At 51.5% G+C, this 25,155-nt stretch overlaps 1 protein-coding gene and 1 long non-coding RNA gene across 10 annotated transcripts; one reads left to right on the top strand and one right to left on the bottom strand.

Moving 5' to 3' along the window:
* Positions 1–455: 455 nt before the first annotated feature.
* A4GALT (alpha 1,4-galactosyltransferase (P blood group)) lies at positions 456–24,679 on the bottom strand. 9 transcript variants are annotated; one of them, XM_049115767.1, is made up of 4 exons: positions 10,157–10,185; positions 4,101–4,241; positions 2,489–3,092; positions 456–2,348 (listed from the first exon to the last, which is right to left on the bottom strand). In XM_049115767.1, the coding sequence occupies exon 4, from the start codon at positions 2,300–2,302 to the stop codon at positions 1,241–1,243; it is 1,062 nt and encodes a 353-aa protein (XP_048971724.1). In that variant the 5' UTR covers positions 2,303–2,348; positions 2,489–3,092; positions 4,101–4,241; positions 10,157–10,185; the 3' UTR covers positions 456–1,240. The 9 variants fall into 9 exon arrangements, 8 of the variants coding, with proteins under 8 accessions (XP_048971724.1, XP_048971726.1, XP_025313371.1 ...); XM_049115769.1 differs by having other exon boundaries at positions 3,005–3,092; XR_007413732.1 differs by lacking the exons at positions 456–2,348; positions 2,489–3,092 and adding exons at positions 2,355–2,488; positions 24,580–24,655 and having other exon boundaries at positions 10,157–10,183.
* On the top strand, positions 20,097–25,155 carry LOC112666556 (uncharacterized). The gene is made up of 2 exons (XR_007413733.1): positions 20,097–23,721; positions 24,852–25,155. It is a non-coding gene; the product is annotated as an uncharacterized LOC112666556 (long non-coding RNA).

The raw sequence follows: 25,155 nt of genomic DNA, 5'->3' as shown, positions 1-25,155 counted from the left end.
CTGGCAGCACCGCTGGTCCCACAGGGGAGTGTTTCTCCAGCCTGGGGCCAGGATGCCCAACTCTCAGAGGGGGGCTTCCCCAGCTGGGGCTCACCTGGCAGAGAGCATTTGCCTCTGGCCTAGCCCTGGGGCTGCCAGCAGGGCACCTCTGGTCTCTCCCAGGATCCTGGCCAGGCTCCCAAGGTGAGGCAGGAGGGACCCACAGGCCCTCATACCTCCCCATCTAGGCCTGGTGGCAGCATGCCTCTACTCTGGTAATAGGCTCTTGGGGTGTCTCGTTCAGCACCCCCACCCCACGCCCACCCCACAGCTCCCTGGACTCTGCTTTCTGGGCAGGGCTGAGGGACCTCAAGCTTGTCACCACTACTTCCAGCCCCAGCTGCCTCCCCATCTGCAGAACAGGGCTAATGTGGGCTGTGGGAGTGGATTTGTTTTATCAACCACCAAGCACTCAGTGTCAGGGAATCACTTTTATTACATTTATTATCCTATGTTTATCATGGGCAGGGTGGGGGGTGGTTTTCTTAAAATGCTTTTCCTGAGCCAAAAGAACTCCACACCCCCATGCCCTGGAGTGGCCAGCTAGCACGCCACCCTTGCAACATCTCTGGCAAGAAGGATGGGGTGAGCAGCCAGGCTTTCCCCGCTGGGCTCCCCAGGCCAGCTTTGCTGGCCTCGGCACCTCTGAAAAAGAAACCAAACGCAGAAAAGAGCAAAGCACCCCTCCCCGACCTGGGCTCCAGAGGCTGGATTTGCACCCCTGCTCTCCCAGGCTGCCTCCTTCCTCTCGTCAGGCACCCTCCTCTCCTTCCTATACCCTTTCCTTGGGCTTTTCCATCCATGCTTTCTTTGTGGGCACCTCAGCCCCCACCAGCCTGGCTGCCCGGCGATGCCATGGAAGAGGCTTCGATGCTCCCGGCTCTGCTGTGCTGTCCAGAAGATCCAGGTGCTCACCCAGCTCATGCAGCTGATTCTGGCTGGGGCCCTTCCCCCACCAGCTGTTGCCTGCACCCTGAGAAAGCACGCTGGCCTGGAGGTATCCCACCAGCCTCACCTGGAAAGGAGCAGATCCAGGGGCCTGCAGCATGTCCCCCAGAACGAATGCACCTCTTGGACCAATGGCTGCCCACCCTTCCCGGAGCCTGCCCCACATCCTAGGCTGCAGCGACTGAGGCCTCCCCCTCGTGAACCCTCCTCCGTTGTCGGGACAGGACGCCCAGGGTGGGTTGGGGGAGGCCCCTCACAAGTACATCTTCATGGCCTCATGTGTCGTGGGGCAGTAGCGGGCATGGAGCTGCGCCAGCAGCGCCCGGGACGTGGCCTCCAGGCGCGTGCCCTGGCTCTTCTTGTTCCACACGTGGACGGCGTAGGTGGCATTGAGCAGCCGGTGCAGCTCCTCGGGGCTGATGTCCTGGAAGTACTTCTTCCAGTCCTGCCAGGGGATGGGATAGAAGGCCTCGCAGGGCAGGGTGGTGACACCGCGGCAGGCGTGGCTCTCATCCAGGCTGCGGATGGAGCACCACTTCTTGAAGACCCGCGTGAGCAGCTGCGGGCCCTGGTGGCCCCAGATCCAGCCGTTGTAGTGGGCCACGAAGTCACGCATGCACAGGGCCATGAACTCGTGGTGGCGCTCGAAGGCCAGGAAGGCACCGTTGAGGACGTAGCGGGACTGGGCGCCCAGCGTGTTGGTGAGGTTGTGCAGGTTCTTGAGGACGATGAAGTCCGTGTCCAGGTAGATGCCGCCGAACTTCCACATGAGCGCGATCCTGCAGGCGTCGGAGAGCACGGGCAGCAGGTAGGGCTCCCACCGGCGCTGCCGGCCCGCGTACCAGGCCGCCAGGGGCGTGTCCCGGAACAGCTCCTCCAGGTCCAGCGGGAGCATGTGCACGTTGGGGAAGCAGCCCAGGAGCGACAGGCCCAGGTGCCGGGGCAGCGACGCATTCCCGCCGGGCAGCCCCTTCATCAGGACCACCACCCGGGACTCGGGGTGGGCCCTGGCGGCCGACTCCACCGAGCACATGAATAGGAAGTTGGGGTTGGTCCGGTCTGACGTCTCCAGGAAGAAGATGTTGCCCGGAGGCAGGGCGCTGAAGAGCTGCGTGGGGGGCACCAGTCGGGGGCAGGGGACGTCAGCAGGCAAGTTCGGGAATTCTCTTTGGCCCCCCGGCTCTCCCACAATGTGCCAGTAGATCATGATGGAGACAAAAAACGTGAACTTGAAGCTGATGATAAACAGGGTGCAGACCCGCTGTCTTGGGGCGCCCCGGAGCAGCCGCAGCAGGCACTCGGGGGGCCTGGACATGTTCTCCCCAGATGACACCAGGAGCCTGTAGCAGGAACCGGCTGGTCTGTAAGAGACGAGCATCACATGCTGGCAGCTGCCGGCATCCCGAGCCCCAAGAGCGCTCCCCACCAGCACGAGCCGCAGCCGATGCTGGCTTCCACAGCCCACGGGCCTGCAGGCTCTGAGTCCCATCGCCTTCCTCACCTGTAAGACGGGAGCGGCAGGCCACAGGCTGAGGTCTGGGCAGAGTCCCTTTCACTCTGTGACACACCTGTGAGCTTCCCGAGACCTGAGCCAGTGCTACCTACGACATGGCCATCATGGACCCAGGCCGGGTCCTTGTCTGGGGAGGCCTGGCCCCCTCAGGCTGCTGGTAGCCCCTGATTCGAGGCCTCACACATGTACCCCTCGGCCCCATTCAGTCCCACAAACCAGGCCAAGAGGGCACACTGCCAAGTAGCCTTGGGGACTTTCAGCAGAAAAGCCTGGGGCTTGGGCAGGCCTGGACACTGGCGTGCTAAGGGCTGGCATGCAAGCTTGCACAACGGGTGGGCTCCAGGCACACGGGGACGCATGCTGGGTCCTAAAGCCTCTGTCTCAGACGCAGTGGGGTCTCCTGGGCACCTGGCCTCCCCAGCCCCTGCCCTGGGCCATGCTTCTCACAGACACAGGTCTGGAGGGCCAGGGCCAGGAAGATGGTGCTGCAGCCTGTAATCTCACCTCGGACTATTGCCCTTCGACCCTCACCCTCTCCTGGTGATGTCCACCTGGCAGGCAGCCAAGAACATCCTGGAGGCCCTGCAGGTGGCTGGGGAAACAAAACAGGCTTGGGCCCTGTCCCCGAGGGTAGGGCTATGGGAGCACGTGCAAGGCGCGGGACCTCAAAGCTGCCTGAACCAGCTAAGTCCTGGGGTGATTCACTCTGCTCAGACTTCCCACCTGCAAGGAGGAACACTAGAACCCCGTAACGGGCTGACCGTCACCACACATGTGCCAAGTGACCTGCTCAGGATGTTACACGCACATTTAGCTGGTTGACCCTTACAGCTACCCTTGCAGTGGCAATCACTGCCCCCATCTTACAGGGGACGACCACAAGGCACCAAGAAGTCTGGTAACTCATACACAGTCCGGTGGCGGGCAAGTGGCAGGGCCAGGGCTTGAAGCCAGGCCACCTGGCTCCAGAGTCTACTGTCTCAACCCTGCACCGTCCTGCCTGGGAGAGAAGTAGTGCAGGGGATGTGGGAACGTGTCCAGAGCTTTGGAGACTTGGTGCATGTTCCCCTGGACCTTTCTCACTCTTCACAGAATCCTGGCCAGCGTTTATTCAGTGCCTTCTAAATTCTTGGGGCCAGGGATCCCTGGGTGGCTCAGCGGTTTAGCGCCTGCCTTGGCCCAGGGCCTGATCCTGGAGTCCCGGGATCGAGTCCCACGTCGGGCTCCCTGCATGGAGCCTGCTTCTCCCTCTGCCTGTGTCTCTTCCTCTCTCTCTGTGTGTCTCTCATGACTAAATAAATAAATAAATCTTAAAAAAAATATAAAATAAATTCTTGGGGCCCCATGCACACTTCCTCTGGCTCTCCGTACCCAGGGGTGGTTGTATCATTTCCACCTTAGAGGCCAGGACATGTGGGCCCAGAGGGGTGGAGGGACTGGGCACAGCCCAGGGTCTAATGGGAACCGGAGTCAACCCCTCCCCAGGACAGACGGATCTCACAGCCTGAGAGTGGTGCCAGGAGGCTGGGACTTGAGCAACTGGCCTGCCCTCCTCCTGGGGGGCTGGGGACCACGATGACGTCACGGGCTGGTGACTGACCAGCCTGGGCGGCCCATGGCGACGAGATGGGGATCCAGGCGGCCTGGCGCCCTCTGGGAGACACGCCCTGGCTCAGCAGCCAACCTTCTCTGCCAACAGGAACACGGCCCTTCCACAGACTCTCCACGCCCGCAGATCCATCTGCAAAAGATGGTGAGACACAGAGTGGGGCGGGCGGCGGGCTCACGGAGGCCGCATCCCCAGCCACATGGGGTCATTTGCTCATCGACTCGTCGGCTCTCTGGGGCCCGCAGGGAATGTGCTAGAGAGAGAGGAAGAGCTAGGTGCAGCTCCGGCCTGGAGGAGCTCTCCGGACACGGGGAGGCCATCTGGAAACAGGAGCAACACTAGTGACAGCTGCAATGGAGCGAAGCATCCGACAGAGCCAGGGGAAGGGGCTTCCTGGAGAGGTGACGCTGACGGAAAGGCCCGAGCCAGAGGGGCCTCTGTAAGCACCACGGGGTCCTGCGTACCTCCCCCCGCCCCGTCAGAGCCCCCAACTCCGTGCCTGGCACATAGGAGGCGCACACAGACTGACCGGCCCTGTCACTGGTTGCCTCACTCACTGACTCAGTCCCCCGGTGGCCAGAGGGACACTTTAAGACACAAGCCAGGCCATGTCATTCGCCTGTGCAGCCCCTCGGTGATGTGGGAAGCCCAGGCCCACCAGGTCCTGCGTGTCCCCCCACCCATGGCCTCATACCCCACTTCTCCCCTCATCTACTGCACCCCAGCCACACCTGGCCTGTTCTTTCTCTCTCAACTCCCCACCAATCCACCCCGCCCCCCATTGCCATCTCAGGGCCTCTGCATGTGCTGTTCCCTCTGCTTGGAACGCTCTTCCCACAGCTGTTCACCTGGCTCCTTCCCTCACCTCCCTCTCATCCTCACTCAAAAACCGTCTTCCTGTGGGGCCTCCCTAGTCCCTAGAGTTCCAACTTCATTGCCTCCTATGGGGTTTTCTGACCCTGGTACTTAATCTAGCAACCTGGACATCTTGTACTCATTTGTGTGGGTTGTTTATTTGGAACATCACCGCTCCCCCCACCCCCGAGGACAGGTATTTTTTGCATTTTGCTCAGCATCTAGAATAGATGGCGCTTGCTATGTAGTCAGTAAATATGGAGTGAGTGAGCGGCTCAGCATGTGGGTGGGTAGGTGAAGGAGCAAGTGAGTCAATGAAGGAGCAAACCAACAATTGGGCGAATCGATGAATGATCAGTGAGTGAACTAATGAACAAGCAAATTAATGAGTGAGTCAATGAGTTGGCAAATCAGTGAGTGACCAAAGGAGCCATGAGCAGGGAGGTGAGGAAGCAGGGTCGGAAGTCAGGTGAGCTGCCTGGGATCCCCCCGGTGGGTCATGGGTAGCAGAGCCAACAGACATCAAGAGCCTTGTGTTGCCCTGCCCTGGTTTTCCCCTGCAAGGAGAGGCTATTTTGGTCCTGAGTATTTTTAACCCAATGTGAACCACGCTGAAGAGTGGACAGAGAGCTGGATAGAACGAGGGGCTGGCCGCTCAGGGGCCCTGAAGTGTGGGGGTGATCTGGCTCTCCCGTGGGGTGGGGTGGGGTCTGGGGTCTGCTGGGGAGGCAGGACGTGCCACTCATCCTGCATCTGCCCTGGTGGAGAGTGCCAGGCCCAAGCAGTGCCGTATTTGGTACCGAAGCCCAGGACCCAGGAATAGAAACTGTGCATGGCGCCAAGCTGGCCACAGTCCAACATCCGTGTGACCTCAGGTCCAAAGCATGCTCCTGGCCCCCCGGGATGGGCCTTGCAGCTACAGCCCGAGTCCTGGCCCTTGTCAACAGAGCCTGGAACATTACCGCCTCCTCCTCCTGCCTCCCTGCCTACCACTTCAAGCCCTGCCTCACGGAGATATCTCCAGTTAGCTTGTTAGCTGTGGTCACTTCCCTGCTCTGAGCTCTTCTGTGGCCCCCCATCATCAGGAGCACCCTCTGCTGCGTGATCCATCTCAGGCGGGAAGTGAAGGTGAGAAGCACAGAGCTGGTGGGTCAAAGGGCCAAGGGCCTGACCACTTGCTGCTGGCTTGGCCCTGGGCACCAGCTTTCTGTGTCGGGAGCATGGGCATTTAGGCCCAAATGCCTAGAAATGGCTCCTTTGTGGCCCACAGTAGGGGCATTCCACCTCTGACCTTCTCTTGGCTCCCCTGTCCAGCCCAGCTCAACCCCAGTGCTGGTTGACCATGACCCAAACAGAGCTGAGTCACAGTGTTTGTCAGACACAGTCTACACTCAACCACTTGCTGCCAGGGTGGGTGATGACTGGTACCTAGAGTCCCAGGGCTGGACCCTTGGAGACTGTGATATCCCAAGGGGGACGCAGAGGCTCAGAGAGGGAAAGGGATTTGGTCAGGGTCACACAGCAGTGGAGGGTGGACCTGTCACCCTCATGGAGCCCTTCATGCCCCTCTGCAAGGGGTGCCCCACCCCCAGGTCTTCCTTGAGATGCTTCAAGAGGCGGACAGCCCAGCAGAAGTCTCATATCAAAGACCCAAGGATCACAACTTTGAAGCTTCAAACAGGTATCTATTTTCTCATAGCTCTGGAGTAGAAGTCTAAAATCAAGGTGTCAGCAGGACTGTACTCCCTGACTTGAGCTCTAGTGAAGAATCGTTCCTTGCTCCTTCCCGTTTCTGGTGCTCCAGGCATTCCTGGGCTTGTGGCCGCTTCCTCCAGTCTTTGCCTCTGTCTTCACATGGCCTCCTCCTATGTGTGTTCTTCTCCTCTGTCTCTTGTAAGGACACTTGTCATCAGACAATAGCCCACCTGGCTAATCCAGGATCATTTCCTCATCTCAAGATCCTTAACTTAGTAACACCTGCAAAGACCCTTTTTCTAAAAGAGATCACATTCTCATGCTGCAGGGGGTAGGACATGACATATCTTCTCTGAGGTCACTATTTATCCCAAAACACCCCCTTTCCATGTCTCTTTGTCCTGGAGTCTCAGAGCCACCCTCAGATCACACACTGGCTGTGACATCACTGAAATGGCCACTCCATGGAGAATGTGCCTAGGTGGGCCTCTCTATATGGCAAGAGAAAAGGGTTAGATGTCACTTGCAGTGGGGATTCCCAGTGGAGATGGGGTAGCTGTCTGCTGGTTTTGCCTGCCTGGCACCTATTCCCCTTTCTTCTGTTAATGGTACCCTGATTTCCTATGGGGAACCACCTCTGCCCCCACAAACCCCACTCTCTAGATCTTGGGGTGGGCACACCATTCGGTTCTGCCTAATGACTGTGTCACATTCTCCTGGCCGCAATGAGTAGCTCAGGGAGGGCACATAACCCAATCCAGGCCAAGCAGAATCACGTGTTTTCCAATGGAGTCATCTAAGATTGAGCCAGGAGCCAGGAAGGGAGAGCCTGCCTGAAAATGAAGCTGGCCCAGAGGCAAGCAGAGCCAAGAGATGGAGAGAGAGGGATGTGTGATGACATCATCTTTACATCTGGATTCTGCTATGTCTGAAGCTGGTACATCTTGGACTTCTTAGTCATGTCAACCAACACACACACACACACACACACACACACACACACACACACACATGGGGGCGGGGTGGGGAGAGATGAGGGAAGAGTCTACCAAATTGAAAGCAGGGATGCTTCTGGAGACAGGACAGGATGAGGAACTCAGACCCTCCTGGGTGGAAAGAATCAACACCTAGAGCTTGAATACTCTGCTTGAAGGGCCCGCTGTCCTGTCTCTGCACCCTCCTCTCATCTTTCAGGGCATAAATATATCTTTATACTCAAGAATTAGGAGTTATAGTTTTAGAAGGTGATCCTTATAAAAATAGCTGTTTTCAGAGCAGAGGTTATAAAATGTTTCTCCTTCAAAGCCTAGAAGATGTTCTAAAGCCAGAAACCAAGTAGGCAGTGGCTTGCTCTTTGGGAGACATTACCAACGAAATGAGGGAGGTAGGGATCTCTTTTTCTAATAGGAATAGGGCAGATTCTTGGTTCTGAATCTTTCCTTTTCTTTTTTTTTTTTTTATGATAGTCACAGAGAGAGAGAGAGAGAGGCAGAGACACAGGCAGAGGGAGAAGCAGGCTCCATGCACCGGGAGCCTGATGTGGGATTCGATCCCAGGTCTCCAGGATCGCGCCCGGGCCAAAGGCAGGCGCCAAACCGCTGCGCCACCCAGGGATCCCCCTTTTCTGTTGATGTCATACAGAGCAATAGGGAAAAGAGAAAATAGACCATGAGCTATAGCTTTAGGGAAACTAGGGGCATGAAAAACCCATAAATTCCAACGGGGTGCAGAGGGCCCAGAAGTGGAAGATTGCAGAAATCACCACTTCTAAAAGAAAGATAAGTAAGTCAGAAGAGCAAAGCTGTAGCTTGAATGAACCAGGAGAGTTCAAGGTTGGAGGCAGGTACCCCTTCAAGTGGACTCCAGGCTAAGTGCAGAGCCCAACACAGGGCTCGATCTCAGGACCCAGAGATTATGACTTGAGCGGAAAGCAAGAGTCAGACATGTAACCAACTGCACCATCCAGGCGCCCCGAGAAGCATCACATTTTAAAGGAATAGTCCATTTCCATAGAAACAGAAACTTAGAGAACTAGCCTGGCTTCTCTCCCAATTTCCACCAAAACCTTCTATTAAATGCTGATCCAGGAAAATTCAACCAATTTGGATATTTAAAAATAAAATGGTTAAAGGAATAAACATAGTGTCCATACAGAGATGCTCCAAGAATGAAAAGGGAAAGGAATACTAATGTTCTCTTATGTATAAAGGATATTTACTATAAAAATATTCCCACAAAACAAATCAAAATTCTAATACAAAATTACAGCATGAATAAAAAAAACCCAACAACTTTAAAAAGTTAATTCTGGCTATGAAGGCAGAGCAAAAACAGAAATCCAAGAGCTAGAGGAGAAATGGTCAAAGTGACAGCAAGACATGAGGGCAATCGGCAATGTGAGACCTGACAGACTTCAGGGAAGAATTAGGAGGAAATGACAAGGATATTTCAGAAACGAAGTCCAAATGGCAAGAAACACACAGGAGAACAGACTCCAGACAAAGTACAGTAAGAGATACAAACATTAAAATGAGAAAACGTCAACAAAATCTGTACAGAAATAAAGTGATCAAAGAACTGAAGAAACAAGAGGAGATCCAACACATGTACAACCAGGCTCCTGCAGAAGAAACTGAATGAATAGAATAAATACTTGCAATTGTAATTCAGGAAAACCTTCCTGAAGACCTGATTTCATGAATTGGAAGCGGCACACCATGGACCAGCAAACAGTGACCCAGAATGGTAAATCCCAAAACATATAACAGTAAAATCACTGGACTTTAAAGGTACAAAGATACATCTTGGGGTAGCAACACACAAAGATCAAGCCATCTACAAAGGACAGAGAATCAGGCTGGCATCAGATTTCTCTGCAGCAGCATTTATGTATTTATTTTTTTTTAAGATTTATTTATTTATTTGAGAGAAAGAGAGATTAGGGGAGAGCACAGAGGGAGAGCAAGAGGGAGAAGCAGACTCCCCACTGAGCAGGGAGCCCAATGCAGGGGCTCGATCCCAGGACCCCAGGATCATGATCTGAGCCCAAGGCACATGCTTCACCGACTGAGCTACCCAGGTGTCCCCTGCTCTGTCCCCGCAACAGCAGCATTTAAAGACAGAATATAGTGGAACACCTAAAGGACAATCAGGGGAAGAAATTCTGAGCCAAAGATTAATATAGAGCCATGCTGTTCTTAAAATCTAAAGATGACAGGCCAATAATTTTGAAGTATAAGAACTTAGGCAAGATTGCTCCTCGGAGGAAAGCCAAGGAATAGACTTCAGTCAACCAAGTGGTGCTTGAAAGAACTGCAATAAGAGGACGGAAGAGGGTTAACTGCAGAACCCTCTCTCCCCCCACGAGAGGGTAGGAATAAAGATGACAGATGGAATGAAAATGTTATCTAGCTGACGACACAGGGATAATACAACTACCCCAAGCTTGGTAGGCAAGGGGGAAAGGAGATCGACAGTGGAATGAGCTCCGTGCTTACCTCATCTTTAACTGCAGGTGGTAAGAGCTAAAAAAAAAAAAAAAAAAAAAAAAAAAATCAAAGTTTAAAAGCATATTTCAAATACAAAGGTGGCAGTAAGAAGGATAACGCTGCCTGTTTTATTGGATCTAATAAGATGGATCCTTTTATGCCCACTAAAAACACAAAATGCTGCCAATTAAACAGTGTCACCTGGCTTTCTTATCATGAGGAATTTTTATCTTAAAAATTTGGTTTAGTCAGATTTTAAAATCACCTATCCAAGGGATACCTGGCTGGCTCAGTTGGAAGAGCACATGACTTTCAATCTCGAGGCTGTGAGTGTGAGCCCCATGTTGGGGGTAGAGATTACTTTAAAAATAAAATGGAAATAAAAAATAAAATAAATAAAATCACCTCTCATGCCTGTACACACATAAGAGGGAAAGTAAGTGAAATAACTTGAGGAAGGTGCCCCCAAAACCTCAACACAGATAAAACCGTATTCTCCTGAATGCCTTCAAGTTGGTAAAACTGATGCCTGTCTTTACCCACACAGTAACACCTCCTATACCATCATGTGTGCACCATGCAGCATTTCTTAAAAGTGCTTCACTGTGGTCTTCAGAATTTTCTCCCAAGCTGCTGATACCTCTTCTGTAGGTTTTCATGTCATTGCTTAACTAGTTAGTGACAACTGTCATGAGTACCACTTGACCAAGAGCTGCTGGAAGCATTAGAATGGAAAGAAGATAGGCCTAATCACTCAGTACAGTATCAGCTGAAATGGGGCACCTCCAAGAAAAAGGCAAACAAAAAAGAGGAAACAAGTTAAGTTTATTGTTCATGGAAGAGAAACAATATTATCTAAAGAAAGAATAAACAAAGAGTATTATATAAAGGTGTAGATATAAATGTAGCCACTAGAACAAAAATACAACTTTCCCAAGATATCCTAGGGGCTTTCTTTTGTCTTCTTCAAACACAGTGGAAGAACAAAGAATTCAGCCTTTCCACATGTGCAAAGACGTATATACGTACATACACACACTATGACAAAAACCAAAGACATCTGTGATATCAGTATATATAAATAGGCTTCACTCACTTATCTTTACAAAGGAGAAGATTTTTTATTTAGATCCCAAGCAAAACTCAACTCTATCTTGTATTTGAGAGATAGAGATATACATCAAGGTGATTTAGAATGGCTAAAAGTAAATGAAAGAACAAAGGTATAAAGACAAATACAAACAAAAACAAAGCTAGGGCCATAATCTTAATATTAGACTGAGAATTCAAGCCAACCATCACTAAACGAGCCAAAGAAGGGCCATTTATAATGCTAAAGGGTATAATTCACAATGCACCAAATAACACTGCAGCAATTTTCAGGAATTAGAAATTACAGAATGCTAGGATAAAATAGACTGAAACGCACTAGTAAGAGATTTTAATTCCCTTCTCTAGGCCAAGAAGTAAGTAGATCAAATATAAATAAGAACTCAGAATAATGAATAAGGTTCAATATCAAACTCTATCCTATCTATCTCTAGACTTTCTTTTCAAGACTTGATGAAGCATTCATAAAAATTGAAAGCAAAATTGAAAAACCTTTAGCTAGATTCATTAAAAAAAGAGAGAGAGAGAGAGAGGACCCAAAAAAAAATCAGAAATGAAGGAGAAGATATAATGATCAACGCCATAGAAATACAAAGGATTATGTGAAATACTATGGAAAATTACATGCCAACAAACTGGACAACCTAGAAGAAATGGACAAATTCCTAGCAACATAAAACCTTCCAATACTGAATCAGGAAGAAACAGAAAATTTGAAAAGACTGATTACAGTAATGAGATTGAATCAGTTATCAACCACCGCCTTCCACCTCCAGAAAAACAAATCCAGGATGGGATAGCTCCATAGGCAAATCCTACCAAATATTTAAAGAAGAGTTAATACCAATTTTTCTTAAACTATTCCAAGAAATAGAAGGAAAGCATCCAAATTCAGTCTATGAGGCCATAGACTGAATTTGATACCCTGATATCAAAACCAGCTAAAGACACCACACAAAAAAAGAGAACTACAGGCCAATATTTCTGATGAATATAGATGCAATAATTCCCAGTTAAAATATTAGCAAAACAAATCCAACAATATATTTTAAAAACTCATTGTGGGGGATGGGGATAATTTAGCATAATCAAGTGGGATTTATTCCCAGGATGCAAAGGTGTTTCAATATTCACAAATCAATCAATATAATACATCATATTGGGATCCCTGGGTGGCTCAGTGGTTTAGTGCCTGCCTTAGGCCCAGGGCCTGATCCTGGAGCCCTGGGATCGAGTCCCACATCGGGCTCCCGGCATGGAGCCTGCTTCTCCCTCTGCCTGTGTCTCTGCCTCTCTCTCTCTCTCTATGTCTATGATGAATAAATAAAATCTTTTAATAAAAAAATACATCATATTAACCAGAGAAATGATAAAAATCATATGATCATCTCAATAGATACTGAAAAGGCATTTGATAAAGTACAACATCCATTCATTTTTTTTAAATTATTTATTTATTCATGAGAGACACAGAGAGAGAGAGGCAGAGACAGATGCAGAGGGAGAAGCAGGCTCCATGCAGGGAGCTGGATGTGGGACTCCATCCCGGCACCGCGGGATGAGCCGAGGCAGACACTCAGCCACTGAGCCACTCAGGTACCCCTACAACATCCATTCGTGACAAAAACTCTCAACAAAGTAGGTTTAGAGGAAACATACCTCAACATAATAAAGTCCATTATGAAAAATGCACAACTGACATCATACTCAATGGGGAAGAACTGGCAGCTTGTCTTCTAGGATCAGGAACAAGATGTCCTCTCTCACCACTTTCATTCAACATAGTACTAGAAGTCCTAGCCACAGCAATCAGACAAGAAAAAGACTTAAAAGGTATCCAAATTGGTAAGGAAGAAGCAAAACTGTATTTGTAGATGACATGATACTAAATATAGAAAACCCTAAAGATTTCACCAAAAAACCATAAATGAATTCAGTAAAGTCACAGGATATAAAGAAATTAATATACAGAAATCTATGGCATTTCTGAACACTAATAATGAAGCAGCAGAAAGAGAAATTAAGAAAACAATCCCATTTACAATTGTACCAAAAGAAATAAATACGTAGGAGTAAAATTAACCAACAGAGGTGAAAGATTGGTATTCTGAAAACTAGGAAATATTGATAAAAAAATTAAAGATGACACAAACAAATGGAAAAGCATTCCATGCTCATGGATTGGAAGAACCAATATTGTTAAAATGTCCATGCTACCCAAAGCAATTTACAAACTTAACGCAATCCTTAGCAAAACACCAATCTCATTTTTCACAGAGCTAGAGCAAATACCACTAAAATTTGTAAGGAACCAGAAAAGATCCTGAAGAGCCAAAGCAATCTTGAGAAAGAAGAACAAAGCTGGTGGTATCACAATACCAGATTTCAAGAAATACTACAAAGCCGTAGTGATCAAAACAGTATGGAACTGGCACAAAAACAGATACATAAATCAGTGGAACAAAACAGAGAGTCCAGAAATAAACCTACGCTTATAAGGTCAATTAATCTTTGACAAAGGAGGCAAATAATGCAATGGGAAAAAAAGATGGTCTCTTCAGTAAATGGTGCTGGGAAAAGTGGACAGCTACCTGCAAAAGAATGAAACCAGACCACTTTCTTACATCACACACAAACATAAACTCAGGATGGATTAAAAGACCTAGTTGTGAGACATGAAGCCATAAAACTCCTCAAAGAGAGTACAGGCAGTAAGTTCTTTGGCCTCAGCTGTAGAAACATACTTCTAGATACGTCTCCTCAAGCAAAGGAAACAAAAGCAAAAATACATATGTGATTCTGGGATTTGACAAATTGATTCTGAAGTTCATATGCCAATATAAACAAGCAAAGACCTATAGGGAAACTCTGACAAGGAGGAGAAAAATGAGGAAGGACAGAAGGTTTTTTTTTTTTTTTTTTAAGATTTTATTTATTTATTCATGAGAGACACACAGAGAGAGGCAGAGACACAGGAGAGGGAGAAGCAGGCTCCCTGCGGGGAGCCTGATGCAGGGGGGCTCAATCCCAGGACCCCAGGATCAGAACCTGAGCCAAAGGCAGACGCTCAACCACTGAGCCACCCAGGTGCCCTTGACTGGATGTTCTTTAGATGTTAAAACATACTATGAAGTTTCAATAATGAAAACAATGCAGACTTTAAAAAACACAGAAACCAGAAAACAAAAACAATCCAGCCTTAGCATCTGAACAAATGGGACAATGAAACAAAAGCTATGGCAGCATCATAAAGTGTTTGCATATCCAATAAAGGCGGAATCTCCAGTGAGTGAAGTACAATGGGTCCTCTAAGGTGCTGGACAACTGGGGTAGAAGCTGGGTTCACATCTCAGAACATGCCCCAGGATAAACTCCAAATGTAAAATAATAAATCCCATAAACATTTAGAACAAAACATGGGCAAATTCCTTTGTAACCTCAGAGTTGGGAAAGTTCTCTTAATTACGAACAAAATCCATCCAGAAGCCATAAAAAGAAAAGATGAATAAACTTGATTCCTTGAAAAAGTCAGCTGCTCCAGGTCCTCCCTCAAAAATACCATCAGGAAAGTCAAAAAAGAAGTGACAACTTGGGATAAGGTTTGTGCCCCTAGACCCCAAAGGTCCAATTTTCTGAACCTCTTCCCAGAAATCAAGGAGAAAACAACAAACAGCACAAAAGAAAGGGGGCCGAAGCCAGTTGTACGCATGCAAAACAGGACCCTTAATATGTAGGCAAGAGTGAGGATCTTTTTGTAAGTGAGAGAGATGCAAATCAAAACACTCTGATAGCATCTCTCACCTGTCAGATTGGCAAAACCCCAGAACTTCGACAACACATGCTTCTGGCAAGGCTGTGAAGAAAGCCCTCGCACGCGGCTGGTAGGCATGCCAAAGGGTACCGCTCCAGGGGCGGCGGCCAGGGGAACAACATCTATCAAAATTACACAAACGCTTACCCGTTCACCATGTAATGCCGCTCTGGGAATTTATCTGCAGATAAGTGCCATTTGTACAGGTCACAGGTTTGTTTCCAATTGCAAACAACTGAGAACAATCCAAGGTCTTTTTTGAAGGGACTGATTAAATCCACAAAGGCCCTGATCCCATGTAAACAACGTGGGCTCCCAGAGGGCAGGGACCAAGGCTGCTTTCACTCATGGTTGCGTCCCTCACAGGCCAGCCCAGGCCCCAGCACATACCAGGGGCCCAATATATATGTTCTGAACGAAATGAGTAAATGATCCCTAAACTGCCCACAAAGCCAGGATCAGATGGGGTGACTAAGCCAAGTGAATGCCACTGCAAACTGTAAACCGTGGGCGGACGCAGATCACAGCTGCTAGAAAGTGTTATTGATGTGTCCTGCATCACCATTGGAGGGTACAAAATGAGGTCACATACCTTTGACTTTTCATATTAAAATACCTAAGTATGGGTGGCTCAGCGGTTGAGCATCTGCCTTTGACTCAGTTCATGATCCTGGGGTCCTGGGATCCAGTCCCACATTGGGCTCCCTGCATAGAGCCTGCTTCTTCCTCTACCTGTGTCTCTGCCTCTCTCTGTGTGTCTCTCATGAATAAATAAATAAAATCTTAAAAAAAAAAAAATACTTGAGTCTTTACGTCCCAAGAGAGGACAGAAAGGTGACCTTCCCAAAGGTGCAGGGCTAGTAAGAGTGGGAGACAGGATCTACGCCCGGGTGTATCTGCCCCCAAGTCGCAGACCTCTCCTCTTTCCCTGAGGTCATCCCTCCCTGCCAGGGTCACCCTAGCTCTGTGCTGGAGGCTGGAATGACAATCAGGCTGCCTGGGGTTGGCCTCTCAGGAGCAGAGTGAAGTCATCTCCCCCGAGCTTTATGCTTCATGCTCATGGTCAGTCAGCATAAGCGACCATGAATGTGGGCTCCTCTACATTTGCTGTCTTGGCACGTGCTTACAGACACTCACCAGGACCTCTGCAGAGCCGGGTGGCTGGGGATGGACGAGCTTTCCGTACGGGGCATTTGCTAGGCCCAGGGATCACAGAGGCACGAATAGCAGGGCAAACTCTTCGTCAGATAAAATCACGCCTGGCATATGAAGTGCCCTTGGAAAAGGCATTTATAACTTCCAACCTGAATTAAGAGTCCTGAGTTCACTCTATTTGGAAGAAAGTTGCCCTGTTGCTTCATTGTTTCCTTTTTTTTTTTTTTTTTTTTACTGTATTGAAAATTAAAAACAATCAGCAGCCAAAGAGAGAGCCAACCCTGCCCCGTACAATATGCACACACAGCACTGACCATACTGGGTAAATTTTTTTTTTTTAAGGATTTTATTTATTCATGAGAGAGGCAGAGACACAGGCAGAGGGAGAAGTAGGCTCTCTGCAGGGAGCCTGATGCGGACTCGATCTCAGGACCCCGGGATCACACCCTGAGCCACCAGGAGCCCCATACACTGGGTTTTTTTTTTTTTTTTTTTTTTTATTCACCATAGAGGGGTTGTGTGTGTGTGTCCAGTTGCCTTATTAAGGGTCTTTGCTGACTCGGATTGCCTGAGCAAGGGACCTGGTTCCTATCCCCTACACTCTCGCTCTGTGACCCTGGAGTATGACCTCTCTCGTCAGTTCTGAGCCTCAATTTCTTCGTCTGTAAAATAAAGACCTTGGAAAAGCAATCTCTCAGGACCCTTCTAGAAAGACCTTCCAAATTGGTTTCTCTGGCACCAGTTCTGTTGGTTCAATCAGAGGTGGCCCTCACTGACCTCTCGAGACGGGGTATTTCAGGGCCACTTGCCCCCTGGTGCCAGGCCAAGAGCAAAGGCAGATAAGAAGGCCAAAAGGATGACAGTTCCCAGATAAGAGAGTTTCTGCTCAACCTGATACAGAAGCCTTCTTCGAAAGAAACCCATCAAGCCCTTGGCCTCACACAGTCCTACCCTGATTCTTCATTCGACAAATGCTCAGACACCTATAATGGGCCACGCCCCACCCCAAGGTCTGGAAATACAGATAAGCAGTGAACAAACCAGATAGTTTTTTGGCTTCACAGAGCTGAAATGCCAGTGGGAGAAAGTTAACAAGCAAAGAAATACATCAGGTGGAGAACATGTGCTATGTTGAAAAATGCAGCAGGGAATCCGGGCTGGGAGGACAGGGGTGGGGGGGTGGGGGGAGCTATTTCACACAGACCGGTAAGGGATGGCCTCTCTGGAAAGCTGACATTTGTGCCAAGAGCTGAAGGAAGTGAGGGGACCAGGCTTAGGGCTATCTGGGGAAGTGTGTCCAGGGAAGGAAATCCGTGAGGGCAAAGGTCCTGGGGTGCATGTGCCTGAGGTGTTGATGGCCTAGCCGAGTAAGTCAAATGGGAGGAAGAAGGTAAGAGGAGAGGAAGTCAGAGAGATAATGAGGAGACCCAGTCATAGGGGCCTTGGGGGCCTGGAAGGACTTGTCTCTCTGATTGGGGGGGCTGCTGTTGGGAGCTTTTGAGGAGGAAAGGGCTACAGTGTGCTTGATGTCTTAAAGAAATCTTTAGGATCTGGTTGCCTTTTTGGGGGTTTGGTTTTAAAGATTTTATTCGTTCATGAGAGACACAGAGAGAGAGGCAGAGAACCAGGCAGAGGGAGAAGCAGGCTCCCTCCCTGCAGGGAACCCGATGTGGGACTCAATCCCAGGACCCTGGGATCATGCCCTGAGCTGAAGGCAGACGCTCCACCGCTGAGCCGCCCAGGTGCCCTGGGATCTGGCTGCTTTCTGAGACCAAACCATGGGGGATGTGTGGTAGCAAAAAAGCAGTTACGAGGCTCTCAGGAAGGTCCAGAGGAGAGGGGGGTGCAGGGCTGGGGAACAGGGGAGAGTCCCTCTTGGAATCTCTTTCTGACACATCTCTCCTTCCCACATCAGCCCCACGACCACAGCCCAGCTCAGGACTCTGTGTCCTCTGCCTCGGGACCCACCGCCCCAGCCTCTTCCCAGCTTCCTGCCTCGGCCCCAAGCGGGTCTCCACGCTCTGCGCCTCCCAGGCCTCAGCCCCTGCAGCCCCTGCGTCTCTCCAGGCCCACAGCTTCCAGACCAGCCAAGCTGTCCTTGGCCACATTACTCAAGCCACTTGGCTCTGGGAATTCCAGATTTCTGCAATATGCTCTTTCCTTTCCCTAAAACATCCCTCCACCCTCCCCTGCCCAGCAACCTCTTAACCATAATATGTGGGAAGAGCTGCCCTTTGCCAAGAATGTACCACACATCAGGCATCCTGCCAAGCATTGTTCACTCTTTATCACATCTTCACAGCTACCCCTGTGGCCCCATTTCGCAGGTGAGAAAATGAAGGTACAGGGAGGAGAGGTGACTTTCCACTCCCGCAGGGCTAGTATGTGTGGGAGGCAGGACCGGCACCCAGATATGTCTGCTCCGAGTCCCCACACAGTCCTTCCTCCCTGAGCCTCTCCTGACCTAGGTGAGCACAGCAGGCCACCTCCAGGAAGCTGCCTGGATTTCAGCTCAGCTCCCACGGTGGGCTGGGGGCTGCCCCCCCCCCCCCCCCCCCCCGCTGCACACGCTAGCACTCGTGGCTACCTTCTAAATGAGTGGGCACGTGAGCAGCACTCACCCCAAACCCTGGGCCTCGTTCACAGCCTTGACTACGGGCAGACCCTCTGGGCCCAACGTGGGTCCCGCTGGGAATGGACAGGCTGAATTTGGCCGTGGAGGATCCTGGGAGCAGAGAAGAGTGGACACCGAGCCACATGCCGCCATGATCCTGAGGCTGTAAATGACAGTAACTTAGGGAGGGCGCCATACATGTGTGACAAATGAGGCGTCAAGCAAAACCATCCTGACATTCCAGGTGCCCCTGACGATGACGGTCAGAACTTGTAAGGAAAACCAACTCCGGGCACCTGGGGGGCTCAGTGGTTGAGCATCTGCCTTCGGCTCAGGGTATGATCCCAGGATCCTGGGATCGAGTCCCACATCAGGCTCCCCGCAGGGAGCCTGCTTCTCCCTCTACCTGTGTCTCTGCCTCTCTCTCTCTCTCTCTCTCTCTCTCTGTCTTTCATGAATAAATAAACGAAAAAAAAAAGAAAGAAAGAAATGAAGAAAGAAAACCAACTCCATGGCTCAAACCCACCAGGCTCTGGGCATTCCAGGTTTCCAGGGTACGTGCTTCCCACTTCCCAAGCTGTGCTCCCCCCCCCACCCGCCCCGCAGCCTCCTAACCATAATAGGTAAGAAGAGCTGCCATTTGCTACGAGTCCACCAAAATGCCACTGCTGGCTGCGCGGGTGACAGGTGATTATAGCTATGTCTTCACACCTGTGCATGTCATCTCTGTATTCCCACAACAGAGGGGTTGTGTGTGTGTGTCCAGTTGCCACCCTGCAGTGACACCTGCCTTCCTCTCTCAGAAGACGAAGTGGAGTCACCAAAGACCCGAGGCAAAAGCATGTGACATGGTGCCCACGTCAGCATTCTAGTGTATTTTGCTTGGTCCCTTCCTGATGTGTCCAGGTGGCAGAGGACCTGCCCCACGGGGCTGTCGCCGACACAAGCAGTATTTACACAGAGCCGCGTGCACACAGAAGGAGATCTTATTACACGTACTGTTCTGCACCTTGTTTTATTTTTCACTTAGAAACATGCTGGAGGGACGCCTGGGGGGCTCAAGGGTTGAGTGCCTACCTTCGGCCCAGGGCGTGATTCCAGGTTCCTGGGATCGAGTCCCACATCGGGCTCCCTGCATGGAGCCTGCTCCTCCCTCTGTCTATGTCTCTGCCTCTCTCTCTGTGTCTCTCATTAATAAATAAAATCTAAAAAACAAACAAAAAAAAAAAAAAAGAAAGAAAAGAAAAGAAACATGCTGGGCCCTATATTTTAAAATGAGATAGTTGCACAACCGTGCACGTTAACTACAATTCACCCAACTGTATGCGTGTGACACGGTGTAAGCTGTACCGAAGTAAAGTTGCTCGCAGGCTATAGCATGTCCTCACACCGCATCCATAAATAGGGCTCGATACCCTAAGTTTCCATCCTCTCTGCATGTGTATGTCATATGGCGGGTCCTTCCTTCACATTGCCTAGTTCCTGTCCTACCTGCTAGAAATGCGGTTTCCATCTTTCTGCTTTTATAGACAACACCATGGTGAATAGCTTAGCACTCGCGTCTCTGAGCGCATCCTTAATTACTTCTGTAGGACTGGTTCCTAGAAATGAGCCTCTTGGGTCAAAGGAAATGTAATTTAAAGTCGTAGATACTAATCACTAACTTGTCTCCAGAAAGGTTTTTATTTTTTTTAATTTTTATTTTTTTGCTTTTTCTTTTTCAGAAAGGTTTTTAAAAGCCCATGTTCTCGGGGCACCTTGGGTGGCTCAGGTCATGATCTCAGGGTCCTGGGATCCAGCCCCCTATTGGGTTCCCTGCTCAGCGGGGAGCCTGCATCTTGCTCTCCCTCCCTCTGCTCCTCCCCCACTCATGTGCATGCTCTCTCTCGCGCTTTCTCTCTAATGAATAAATTAATAATCTTTTTTTTATTAATAATCTTCTTAAAAAAATTAAAAGTCCACGTTCTTCCCAGTGCTAGGGCTCGCCCACCTTCCCATAGCCTCGGCACGGGGAGGGTGGGTGAGTTGCTGGAACTAATTTATGGAAGGCTCCCGTCAGGCGTGGAGCTACATGGTTCGCAATAACAATAGTACACATTTCCTTGATGTGCAGAGCCAGTGGTCAAAGTGGTTTTCCTGGAGTAACTCATTTAATCCCCGCAGAGCTCTGCAAGGCAGGTGCTCTAGTTATCAACTACAGCGTAAGAGTGGAGGGAACCAAGGCACAGCTGGGATTCAAACACCCCTTGCCAGGTGGAAGGAGTCTGCCTGTGGCCCAAACAGCCAAGTTCACCAGGGATTGCTCTGGCGCTGGAGGCTCAAATTCACCGCCGTAAAGAAAAGGCGCTTAACTCCGAGCCTCAGTGTCCTTGTCTGTGAAATGGGAAGAACAGCACAGGCTGGCAAGGGGGTTAAATAACGAAGTGTCTGGCACCTAGTAAGGGCTCAATCCATGGAAGCCCCCCCCAAAAAAAAACTCAGGAGGTTGCCTTTGAGACTCAGTGGGTAGGTGCAAATGAAGATCATAGAGTTTGGGGGACAGGGACCTTTCTGGACTCTGTGTCTACATCTGAGACCAGGGATTCCGCTCTTTCAAATCAAGTCTGTTGAGGGAATGTGAAGACCACTCCCCCTGCTTCAGTCTCATGTACCTGTTCACCTAGTTCCCCATTTGCCAAATCAGACTTTGTACAGGGGTGACTTCCAGAATGGGCGGTGTGTCCCCACTGGGCCAGGGTGTGTGCCCCGGGCAGAGTGTGCAGGCACCAACCAGAAGGGAAGGGGGCTCTTTTAGTTCCGTGGCCAACACAGCTTCTACTGGAAGCTCCTGGATCCACTGGGGTCTGTCCAGAGGGAAGACAGAGACAGACAGGGGAGGAAGGGACACTCACTCAGAGTCTCAAGGGTGCAGCTTCCTGACATCTACTAGGGGTGGAGGCACCAAAAGGAGGGCGGTTCTCGAGGGCAGGCACTTAATGCCAGGAGAGCCTACTCTGAGCACATCCCTGCCACTCACCAGCTGACTGAGCCCGGACAAGGCACTTTCCCTCCCTTGGGAGCCTGTCACTGGGGGATGACAACACCTGCTACCTCCCAGGGAAGCAGGGAGGACTCCAGGGGATGAGGCCGGCAAACAGCACTGGGAGCCGGTGGCCTCAGGACGGACCCTTCTCTCTCCATTGAGCTTTTCCACCTCCCTCTACATGGAGTTCAAAGCCAGTTTCATAACGTGTTGGCCCGGCCCTTCCCTTCTGCCTCCTGTCCTCACCAGCTCAGAAGTTCCCTCGCCAGAGCTGGACCCCCCCACCTCCTGTGTCCCCTGGGACATCACTCTAGGGACCCGCCTCTCCTCTGGGACTCAGCCACTCCGTCTTCTGGCTCCTTCCCGTCGGCTCATAAATGCAGCCGAGTCTCCTTTATCTAAAAGCACCGGCACATAGCTAAAGTAAAATAAAAATTAAAAATGTGCTCCTCAAAAACACACACCAGCAGCAGCAAAAATAAAGCCCACATGATAATCCGGGGGGAGGGGAGGTCTTTGCCACCAAGAGACCAGACAGGGGACAAATACCTTGCTGATGAGCTCAGACAAATGAATCAGAAACACGCAGGTTGTGGTCTTTTGCAAGATGCTTATATATCAAATCACACCGTATACCTTTAATTGACACATGCAATGCTGCGCTCAATAACAGCTCAATAAAATGGGGGGGGGGGCACACCACACAAACATCCTAGATGCTCACACTGTGACTCAGTAATTACATTTCTAGGAAATAACAAGAAACGCACACTCACAGTGTCAAAGTATGAATGGTACAGGCCCTCTGGAGAGCCAGCTGGCTCTAGGTACAGCCCTTCCAGAGGGTCACGGGCAGTGACTACCAGGTGACACTCTTTCCAGGGAAAATCCAGCAATGTACACGATGTATATGTGCAAAAGTTCAACATAACCTTATCCCAAAGAGCCTAAATTTCAAATGTGTCCATTAACTAACACAATGTAACACACGGACACATTGAAAAATATAGAAAACGTGTGAGAGAGGCGAGGTATTTGAAAAACATACATAGACAGGACACATTCAAATGTGTTAAAGTGTTTTTAGAAAAGTCTGGCAAACACAGCGGATTTTAACAATAGGATTTTCCAAGTGGATGCAAATACCGAGTCATTCCCCCCGCCCCCCCCCCCCCATGACTCCCACTTCCTACAGTTAATTAATTCCAGCAACATTAGGGAGCATCGAGCACGTGCTGGGCTGGGCACTGGGTTTCAGGTAAGGTGCCTTTCCTCCAGAAGTTTCCAATCCGGAGAGAAGTGGAACAATGAAAATACAGGGCATTTAGCAGGAGTCGTGAGCTCACCTAGGAGGTACCGGTAGGGGAGGAAGTGCATTCCAGAGAGCACAGCAGGTGCTGAGCTTGGGTGAAGAGGTTGCTGGCGGGCCCTACACCCCACCTGCCCGCAGGGAGAACTAGGAGGGGCAGCAGCTGGTGGGGAGGGAGGAGGGGGGACAAAAGAGCTGTTTCCACATTTCAAGCTTCCCTTTCTCATCTGCCCCTCCTTCCAGTCCTGTCGCGAATGTCCCTGGCAGCCACCTACTCTTACACAGCCTGGTCCCACGTCGGACCTTTCACCTAAGCTTCCATCGGTATAAGGAAAGGACACATTTTTAAGAATTTCTATTTTGCAGTTTGTCCTCTAATATTGAGCTGTCCTAGCAGACAAGCAGGGACACGCGCCCAAGGCTCTAGGAGCAAGTTTGGGAGGAGGATGAGCAGGGGATTCCATCTTGCCTTCCCTTTTCTTTTCTTTTGTATTCAGGCCAGTCTGGGGGAGTCCCCCGGGGGACCTCTGTGTGGGAACTCGCGCACACCTAGGTATGGACCGAGTAGTCTGGCCAACCCGCGCCCTGCTTCTGCTTGACCCCCAAGGGGCCTGCGAGGAGCAGGCCATCACTCAGCATCCGGGGAGACAGAGCCGGTGTCCTCCTGGGGGAGGGGGGGTGCAGCCAGACGGCTTTTACCCCTCCCAGAGCCAAAGGCTCAGCTGACCTGCCCAGGAGATGGGAACTTCTATCCCACGGCGTCAGATGGGGAAACCGAGGCAAGCCCCTCCCCCCGCAGTGAAGGGCAGTGGACTCGGAGCCCACCTCGGGCCGCAGCCTCTCCCGGCACATCCAGCTCCCGCTCAGGGTTCCGAGCTGGAGGACAGGGAGGGAGCGAGGCGCGGGGGGACCGGCCGTCGGCGGCTGGCACCGCTGAGAAGGGGCGCTCGGACCCAGGCCCTTGCCTCCACCTGCAGGGCCCGACCCGGCCTGGGCATCCCCCCGCCCCGCCCCGGCCGCCGCCTCCCGCCCCGCAGGCCCCCTCCGCGGGCCGCTCCCCGCGCCTCCCAGCCGCACCCCCTCCGGCCCGCGGCGAGCTCAGCGGGGCGGGGAGGCCTCTCGAGAGACTCCGCGCCCCGGAGCGAGCGGCGCGCCGCGCCCCAGGTCGCCGTGCGGGTGTCTCGGCCCCGCGCCTCCCGCCCCCTCCGCCCCCTCCGCCGGCGCCGGGCCCGGGCCCGGCCGGGCTGGGCTCCCGGTCCCGCCGCCGCCGCGCTCAACTTCGGGGCGCAGTGGCCGGGGAGCAGCCGGTGCGCACGCGGAGGTCCCTCCGGAACAGGTGGTCCGCGCGCCCCCGCGCCCCCGCGGCGCCCCGAGCCCCCGCCCGCCTCGCCCTGCGCGCGCTCCCCGGTACCTCCGGCTCCGCGGCGGCGGGCGAGCTGCTCCGGGGCCGGCGGGCGGCGGCGGGAGGCAGTGCCCCGAGTCCGGCGGCGGCAGCACCGCCCCTCCGGCCCGGGCGTGGTCAGCGCCGCCCCGCCCGCCGCCCCCGCGGGTCCCCGCGCCCCGGCCCGCGCGTCCCCGCTGCGCCCCCGCCGGGGCTGGACCGCGGCCCGCAGGTGCGGAGCGCTCCCCGGGCCCCGCGTCGCCGCCCGTGGGAGCTGATCGGCCCATTTCCCCATTTTACAGATGAGAAAACTGAGGCTCGGATGGTTAAGTCACTGGAAGGTCATGCAAGGGAAAAGGGGCAGCGTGGGTCTCGAATTCATCAGAAAGCGCTCCCCACTCCGCCGCGACTGGGACTGGTGCTAAACGCTCGGTCTGGGGGGATCCCTGGGCGGCTCAGTGGTTTAGCGCCTGCCTCTGGCCCAGGGCGCGATCCTGGGGTCCCGGGATCGAGTCCGCGTCGGGCGCCCTGCATGGAGCCTGCTTCTCCCTCTGCCTCTCTCTCTAGGTCTATCATGAGTGAATAAATAAAATAAAAATAAATAAA

This window comes from Canis lupus, chromosome 10 (genome assembly GCF_003254725.2).
Source record: "Canis lupus dingo isolate Sandy chromosome 10, ASM325472v2, whole genome shotgun sequence".
Lineage (NCBI taxonomy): Eukaryota > Metazoa > Chordata > Mammalia > Carnivora > Canidae > Canis > Canis lupus.
This window is presented reverse-complemented; position numbering and strand designations above follow the sequence as displayed.